Source organism: Thamnophis elegans, chromosome 5 (genome assembly GCF_009769535.1).
Source record: "Thamnophis elegans isolate rThaEle1 chromosome 5, rThaEle1.pri, whole genome shotgun sequence".
Lineage (NCBI taxonomy): Eukaryota > Metazoa > Chordata > Lepidosauria > Squamata > Colubridae > Thamnophis > Thamnophis elegans.
Genome location: NC_045545.1, coordinates 17,288,069 through 17,297,382, shown reverse-complemented (window position 1 = coordinate 17,297,382; position 9,314 = coordinate 17,288,069). Strand labels below are relative to the sequence as shown.

Below are 9,314 nucleotides of genomic sequence, written 5' to 3'. Positions count from 1 at the left end.
ATTTGTCGGTGAACCGGGATGCTACAATGGTCATGAATGTGAGGATCAGTTGTAAGTCACTTTTTCAGTGCTGTTGTAATTCAAATTGGCACTAAATGAAGGACTGTTAAGTTGAGGTTTACCTGTACTAAGAAATACTACAGCAGTGTTTCCTTTTTCTTTTCTTTTATAAGAAATCTTTTTATTTACAAAAGGGAGAGGACAGACACATGGAATATGGGATGAAGGATCAGCAGCCAGGAACTCCTTGGCATCTCCAGATGAAGAAAAAAAAATCAACCTACATCTCTTCACATTGAGCGAACACCACTGGGAGTTTCAGTTTATTATTCAGCCCAGTGGGCACATTTTCAAATTTCCTCATGATTAGAAGCCCATCAATTATTTCACTGAAAACCATGTGTTTCCTATTGAGCGAATCGCACTTGGAGCATCTGATGAAGAATTGGCAGCCATTGGGGCTGGGACTGCTGTTGCCCAGGGAGAGCAAGCCTGGCACCGAGTGTTTCAGTTTGAAATTCTCATGGGCAAAGGGTCCCCAATAGATACTGGCCATTCTGGTGCCATCTCCATTTACAAAATCACCTCCTTGGATCATGAAATCCTTTATAACAGGATACAGCATGGAGACAGCATTGGTCGCGTTGGTTGATGATATCTGGCAGGCCCGGGACAGGGGTTGTTCCTCTGTCCTGATCCTATTAGACTCTTGGTGGCTTTCGATACCATCAACCATGGTATCCTACTGCGATGACTCAGGGGGTTGGGAGTGGGGGGCACCGTTTTGCGGTGGTTCTCCTCCTACCTGTCGTATCGATCGCAGTTCATTTTGACTAGAGGGCAGAGATCGACCCGAAGGTGCCTCACTTGTGAGGTGCCCCAGGGGTCAGTTCTCTCACCCCTCCTATTCAACATATACATGAAACCACTGGGCGAGATCATCCATGGTTTGGGGGTACGATATCATCAATACGCTGATGATACCCAACTTTTCATCTCTATCCCAAACCACCCAAACGATGCCCTTGAGGTGATGTTCCAATGCCTGGAGGCTGTACGGATCTGGATGGGGATGAACAGGCTCAAGCTCAATCCCTCCAAGACTGAGTGGCTGTGATTCCCGTCATCCCGATTTGTGCATCTTGTACCATCTTTGATGATGGGGGAGAAATTTTATCCCCCTCAGAGCGGGCCCACAATCTGGATACATGGCTTAGTTTAGAAGAACACCTGATGGTTGTGACCAGGGGGGCCTTTTACCTGAGGTTCACCTGATACATCAGTTGCACCCCTTCCTGGATCGGGATGCCCTGTGCACAGTCATTCACACCCTCGTCCTTTCTCGCCTGGACTACTGCAATACTCTCTACATGGGGCTACCCTTGAAGAGCACATGGAGGCTTCAGCTGGTCCAGAATGCGCCCGCGCGGGTTGTCATGGGGGTATCTAGGTGCTCCCATGTTACATCCCTTTTAGGTGGCCTGCACTGGTTGCCAGTTGTTTTCCGGGTGCAATTCAAGGTATTAATTATGATCTTTAAAGCACTCCATGGCTTAGGTCCAGGGTACTTGCAAGACCACCTACTGCCACCGGTAGCCTCCCACCATCCAGTATGACCCCACAGAATTGGCCTCCTCAGGGTGCCATTGGCCAGGCAGTGTTGGCTGACAACCCCCAGGGGAAGAACCTTCTCTGTGGGAGCACCTTCCCTTTGGAATGAGCTGCCCCCAGAGCTTCACATAATTCCCGACCTCTGGTCCTCCCGGTGTGCCCTAAAAAAATGGCTTTTCCAGCAAATCAGCCTGGCCTGAATAAAATTGTTCTATAGGGAGAATGAGGCAGACAGGAACTGAGGCAAGGCTAGTTAACACAACCTTTATTTACAGTGACATACAGTTCAATGTAAAGCAAACCTCGAACCGGCAAACAGCAAAGCAAGGGAAAGCTGACAGCCCTTTTATACTAGAGCTGTCAGACGCTTAACCAATAGCATAGCGGGATTCTCCCGCCAGCTGGCTGCTTGCGTCTCAGCCAATCAGGAATAGCAATAGCAGTAGACTTATATACTGCTTCATAGGGCTTTCAGCCCTCTCTAAGCGGTTTACAGAGAGTCAGCATATTGCCCCCAACAATCCGGGTCCTCATTTTACCCACCTCGGAAGGATGGAAGGCTGAGTCAACCCTGAGCCGGTGAGATTTGAACCGCTGAACTGCTGATCTAGCAGTAGCCTGCAGTGCTGCATTTAACCACTGCGCCACCTCGGGAACCACCTCAGGAACCAGCAATGTAAGTCAATGGCATGGTAGACTCCAGTACTTAACAAAAATAAATTATTAATTGTAATTGTTAATTTTAATTTAATTTCTAAATCTCATTGCAAATGTCTATTGGGTTTTTTGGATATTCCATTTAATCTTTCTTTTAACTTTTGTAATAAGTGTTTTTGTGTTGTACGCCGCCCTGAGTCCTTTGGGAGAAGGGCGGCATATAAGTCCAATAAACCTAAACCTAAACCTATAACCTTGTGAAAAGTGTTGCCTTTGTAACTGATGGGAACACCATTTTTCCTTGAATTCACCCATGCAAAATTGCCTCAGGTTCTCGATCCTCTTGGGCACCAGATCAGCAAGGAGCTCCACCTTCATGCCCACCGATTGTGACATTGAAGACGACCACAGGGTTGTGGGGGTTAGAAGCCAGCACTGCCATGGCAACCACCTCTCACCATAGCAGTGTTTTTGTGGTCATATTTTTACAGTAGTTCTCTAGTTATAGAGCCCCATCCCATTTGCCTAGTATGTTAACATTACACTTAGTCAGGAATTCATGTCAAGACATGAGAAGTCTATTCTATATATCCACCTGGACAATCACTTTCAGCCTGTTCTCCCTGGTGTACTGTTGAACACAAAGGTCTGAAGAGCAAGCCAACTTCATTTCCAGATCATAGTAGAGAAACACTTTCTTTCCCTGAATTTATTTCCGACCTGCAATGCAGGCTGATTGTGCTGTCTTCAAAATGACCCAGAACATATCTGTCACTTCAGAAGCTCTGATCCAGCTTTCAGAGTGAATCGCACGATTTCTGTATCCAACTGTTAGTTTGGCTGATTGCTGCATTGGAAACAAAGTGACACAGTGACTTCACTTAAGCCAGGCCAACACACACACACACACACACACACACACACACACACACACACACACGGTGGGGAGCGCTTTGGGAAGTACATAGTGGTTGCTTTCTACCATTTCTCCTGGAAGCTGGTTACAAGAAATGGGCAGAAAAAAAGGGATGTAGAAAGTCCACTAAAAATAAAGAGTCCCAATGGAAAGGTAATTCATCTGGCAATGTTTTGTTTAGCCCACTTAAATAAATGATCAGTTCTGTCACTCAAGCTAGAGCACATATTTCTCTACCGAGAAAAAAAAAATCAGGTGGAGAGACAGTCCCAAATGAGGTATATTTGTGGACCGACTTATAGCCCTAAATTCTATAACATTGTTAGTGAAAATGAATGCATTGGCACAAAAGGATGGTTGTAGGTTATATTTTAGACCAACAGGAAACAACCAGAAAACCCAGCTGCCTATATCTCTTCAAGTTCATGTGTGGTGCTCAAAGTTGCCCGGAGCACTTCTAAACTGTAGTTTTTGATCTGTGTCTTCTTTCGGCATTAATGTAATGTATGTTTCTGCCCATGATATAGGTAGTTTAGCTTCTGTTAATGCTCCATTATATATATCTCCAACATTAACCCCTTTAATGGTCCTTGTATGGTTTTGTATAATTCTGCAGAGAGTCCATTAGGTTCCAGTGTTTTGTTGTTGTTGTTTTTTTTTGCTAAACTGTAGTTTTTAATGGGACAGAATGGAAAAATATTACATATATTGGGGTTAATATAATCTACCTTATAAAAATGTTTTGCCTGCTTCTTTCCCTTTCTTTGCATTTTTCCCTTTTTATCTTTTGCATGGGTCCCTATATATTGTAGCGTGGAGCCCCTAGCATGCTAGTCGTCACTTATAAAGCCCTTCATGGTATTGGACCTGGGTACTTGAGAGACCGCCTGCTGCCAATTACCTCCAACAGACCAATTAGATCCCACAGATTAGGCCTCCTCCGAATTCCATCCACTGGCCAATGCCGATTGGCTACCACCCGGAGGAGGGCCTTCTCTGTGGCTGCTCCAGCCCTCTGGAACGAGCTCCCCGTGGAGATTCGGACCCTCACCACCCTCCAGGCTTTCCGCAAAGCCTTAAAAACCTAGCTGTTCCAACAGGCCTGGGGCTGATGAGCTCTTGTCCCCTCTCGAAAGGCGTGGCTGTTGATAGTTTTTAAAATTGTGGTGTTGTGTTGTCCATTGTCTTTCTTTTTTTCCTTTTTGTACCCCCCCCCCGACTTGGGTTGTGAGCCGCCCTGAGTCCCGCTGGGAATAGGGCGGCATAGAAATACAATAAAATCGAAATCGAAAAAAAATCTATTGATAAGCTAGGTTACTGATGCAACCTACAAAACACAGAGAAAAGGAAACCTCCACCGCTTCCCTTCCCATGAATGATTGTCCAGATTTCCACATCCCAGGTCTAGTAGCTTTAGCTAAGTAGGGCCTGAGCACAAAACCTGGGTCTTCAGGCAACCGTTTAGAATAAAGAAGAACCAGGGAAATCTCACCTTGTATTTCTGTGTCTGAATTACATTACTTCTGATGATCATGAACTATACTCCAAGATGCAAAGCATGTAGCACCTATGGGGTTCCCTTTAAAGAACTGTATTCATGAAGCTCCTTCAAAGATAATAAAACAAGTTGAAATTCTCTGCTTCTGTGTTCTTTCTTCATTCTCTTCCACTGAGCCAGCTGCAAAGGTGAGAAACCTGTCACCTCCCCTGCAGGCAACCTGCAAAGTGGATGATCAGAAAGAGACAGAAATAGCCAACATTCTTTCAAATGGATTAGCAGTTTGACTCTGGTAGGTTTCAGAGGGGTTCCTCCTCCACTCCCCCTTCCTCCTGTCTCTTTCCTCTTCCTTCAGCAATACACAGACTTTCATGCATTGCAGGATTAGCTTTAAATGCATAAAGTTAAACCTCCAAGGATTTTTTTTAAAAAAACATTGCCTTGCTTCTCTTCCATCCCTTCATCTCTGACTACTAATTTAAATGAGAGTCTGGAGAGATTGAACTGGAAGGGAGAAACTTTCAGCTGACAATCTTTGGTTAAATTCCCCCAAGAGAAGGTTATCTAGATGCTGTCTGATTGCAAGCAAGTGTGAGCAGTTCAAGGCTGCCGACAAATTTGGAAAGCATCGGGAGGGCAGAGATGCTCCGCGCAAAGAGCAGAGGGAGCAAACTGTACAGTAGAACAATGAAAAATGATGGCAAAGGAGACTGCCACATAGAAAGCAGGCTTCAAAACTTTCTGCCCCCATCTTGTAGTCTGACAAGACAGATGCAAAACAAGGGAATAACGTCGGGATATAAAGCACGCTCACTGAATCTGACAAGATAAACAAGAATTGGAATGGAGAGGGCCACGGGAGAGGGAAGAGCAGAACTGCCAGTGCTGCCCCCTGTAAATCTGTGAGATGAAATGGTACTTTGAGGACAGGAGATGGGAAGACTCAGAGGCAAGCAATGTAGATTGAAAAGGAACAGCGAAATGAAAATCCACTTTACTGCTTTCCTGTTTGATACAACCTGGACTGAAATTCTGACCATTTGTTGTCTTTGGGGTACATGAAAGCTGCCCTTGCTTCCATCTAGCCATTGTGCTAAAGTAATACCTATATAGAGTACCATATGTGAGTCTTGACATCACATTTCCAGAAGGATATTAGCTAGTTAAAGATGGTTTGAGGGAAAGCAACAAAAATGATACAGGGACTTGAAGATGTACCTCATAGATGCCCAGTCTGAAGAAAAGGAGGCTTAGGAAAATAGCCATATTCAGATATATAAAAGAAACTACAGGAACATGGTGAGGAAGACGCTGTAAGTAGTAAGTGCACAAAATACTAAATTTCCTTTTTTATATCTTCTTTTTGTAGGTCATTCTTTGGGGCAAAGAATTCAGTGACATTGACTTGGCCACTCCCACCCAGTCACATGATTGCCAAACTACTCCCACCCAGTCACATGATCACCAAGTCACTCCCACCCAGTCACATGATCACCAAGCCACTCCCACAAAACAGGCCACACCTACATAATAGGTTCTAAAAAAATTTGAAACCCACCACTGCTGTGGGTGCGCCATCACTGGAGGCTTTTAAGAAGAGACTGGGCAGCCATTTATTTGGAATGGTATAGGGTATCCTGCTGGAGTAGGGGGTTAACTAGAAGATTTCCAAGATGCCTTCCAACTCTGTTATTCTGACCTAAATTATGAGGTGGTAGGCCTCATGCAATGTTGTACAAAGAACTGCTTTAGAAACACTCTGCATCTAAAATATACTCTCCTGAGTGCCACATACACTAAGCATAAGTGGGGGGGGGGGGTGGAAGGTTGTTAAAAAGAGGAAAGAAATAAAAACCTCCAAGTATCATTATCTGAGGGCCATGGTGGCTTAGTGGCTAAGACACTGAGCTTCTCAATCGGAAAGGTGAGCAGTTCAGTGGTTTGAATCCCTAGCAACCACGTAACAGAGTGAGCTCCCATTACTTGTCCCAGCTTCTGCCAACCTCGCAGTTCGGAAGCATGTAAAAATACAAGTAGAAAAATAGGAACCACCTTTGGTGGGAAGATAACAGAGTTCCATGCACTTTCAGCATTTAGTCATGCTGGCCACATGACCACAGATACACCTTCAGACAGCGCTGGCTCTTTGGCTTTGAAATGGAAAGAAGCACTGCCCCCTAGAGTCAGGAACAACTAGCACATATGTGCGAGGGGAACCTTTACCTTTACTGGAAAGTTAGGCAAGGATTATTATTCATGACTATAGAAATGAAGGACGAAAGTAATGGATATAAGTTAGATTTCATTTAAATATAAGGGGGCAAAGTTTCCAAAGGCAAATTCTGTAACAGCTGTGAAGGCTGCGGGTTCTCCATTTCTGTTTTTATGAAACAGCAACCTTTCATGAATAGTTTTACTGAAATTCAATACTGAAATTACCAGATGATCCTAATTTACTGTTCCTGAACGAGAAAGATTCCAACCCTGTAATCCTAGGCTTTTTTGGTGTTCATCTCTTGGCTGTATCAGAATGCATGGCACAAGGGGTAAAATAGATATTAAAGAAAATACTGGAATAGTTTCACTTTGATATTATTTTGGCTTTTTGTGCCTACTGAACTTGATAAAACTATGGCAGTTGTGAAGCTTAAAGAAGCCCTGCTCTTAATGAACCTAAGTGTGTGGGACCTGGTCCTAGTATTTCAAGAGAAAAAGTAAATCTTCTCCATACAATTCATGATTTATATACCACAATAACATCTTCTCATGGTTTTTTTTTCCTAAGATATTTTTAGCTCACCCCTGGACATTAATTTGCAAAATTAATACATTGTCATTATATATTTTTTTTCTTTAGATTTTTCTTTCTTCTAAATTCTTTGAGCCAGTTTTGTGAAAACAATACCCTCTTTCCTTTTCCAGACAATGAATGGTACAAAACGTTTAAGTCTTATCAGATTTTCATGATATAGAAAAGACTCCTTTTTAATGACAACCCAGAAATTTCAACAGGTTATTTTTTTTTAAGTTAGAAGTTCTTGAATAATTAGTTGTAAAAATGCGATGAATTAGACTTATCATAGTGATATTATAGTGCACTTTCTACTTACCATATGGATTTGAAAATGCATGTTTGTACATAGTGGTGAAATGCTAGGATGCATTTTCTAGCATAGCAGAATGCATATCTGCTTGATGTATTTATGTATTTGGGATACAGAACTGTCTCCTCATTAAACGTGACTTGGTGAAAGGAGGCTATTAGTGACAGGAAAACCCTCTAAATCAGTGATGGTGAACCTTTTTAGCACTGAGTGCCAAAATGACTTTGTGGAAATGTGTGTGCATTTGTTAGGGGCTGCACTCCAGAAAAGCTGAACTTCTGGGTTCTAACGTGTATGAGCACCCGACAATCAGCTGGCTGATGCACATGCACACACCAGTTTTTGCCACTGCCGTGTAAGCAAAGAACAGCTGATCATCACAAGTGTATGCTTGCCAGAAACCCAGAAGATGAACAGGAAAGGCTGTGTGTGCCAGGTGACATGGTTTCGCGTGCCACTTTGGCCAGGCGTGCCTTAGGTTTGCTATCATTGCTCTAACTGAGTCACTTTTAAACCTCCTCCCAATTATCCAATTAGATTAAGATAAAATGATTTCAATTTATTTGATACATAAAATAATCAATGAAAGTAATATTTTTTAAAATAACATGGTCAGATAACATGTTTTAGTGTCAAGTTAGGAACATATGCCACTTCTTTAACAAATCAGTGCTTCACTGAATAAGTGAAGGCTGCCTTTCAAATGCAAACAGAACAGCAGCCATAGCAAAAGCAGATTTCCTGTGATCCAGTCCTATGAGGCAGCCATCACCAGAAGGCAAAGTCTATTAAGAACATAGAGGTCACATATAACTTTAATAGGCAGCTAATGTAAGCATGTTGAGTGAAAGAGAAAAAAGAAAGAGAGAAAGAAAGAAAGAGGATCCTACTTTTCTTTTTGATGGAGATAATTGGCAGAAGAAGTTTTACAAAGTTCTGAAAACTGCAGCTGTCTTGTGGAAATCAAGACAAGTTTGGAGGCTAAAGGACCTTGAGAAATGTCAGAAAGGGATTCAGCATTTATGCCAAACCACAAGCTCTAAATAAAGGAAGAATATAGCTAGTCAGGTCAGCAAAGAAGGATTTGAAATTTATTAGAGCTGCTCCTTATACATGCTAACAGGACAGTCTTTCTGATGTAACCAACAAAGGAATTCAGCAGCTTTGTTCTTCTCTCTATAACTATTTGGTCTTTGCCTTTCTCCACTTCCAAAACACAACAGCGTTCCCAGCCTTCCTCTGCTGTTAGAACGTTTCCCCAAAGTTTTCCAGGCAACTAAATCTGATATCCACCCTGTAATTGAACCACCTTGAAAATTGCCTTTGAAATATTTGTAAATCAATACTCTCTTTGTTGGCTCTTTAAAGCAAAATACAGGAAATGCTGTGAAGGTCTATGTCAGTGTTTCCCAAAGTGTGGTACGTGTACCCCCAGGAGTACGGGAAGAGTTTAGTGGAGGTACGCGTTGCACCGGAGTTTGGTGGGGATCACGTGGGAATATCCACTGCACCGTGCTTAGCTGCGCCC

The 9,314-nt window shown here is 42.9% G+C and overlaps 1 protein-coding gene across 1 annotated transcript; it reads right to left on the bottom strand.

The window, feature by feature from the left end:
- Window positions 1-280: 280 nt before the first annotated feature.
- LOC116508618 (peptidyl-prolyl cis-trans isomerase H-like) lies at window positions 281-2,710 on the bottom strand. The gene is given in 4 exon segments (XM_032217240.1): window positions 281-613; window positions 2,523-2,570; window positions 2,572-2,647; window positions 2,649-2,710. Coding segments are annotated over 4 exon segments (519 nt in total).
- Between the last annotated feature and the right edge of the window lie 6,604 nt (window positions 2,711-9,314).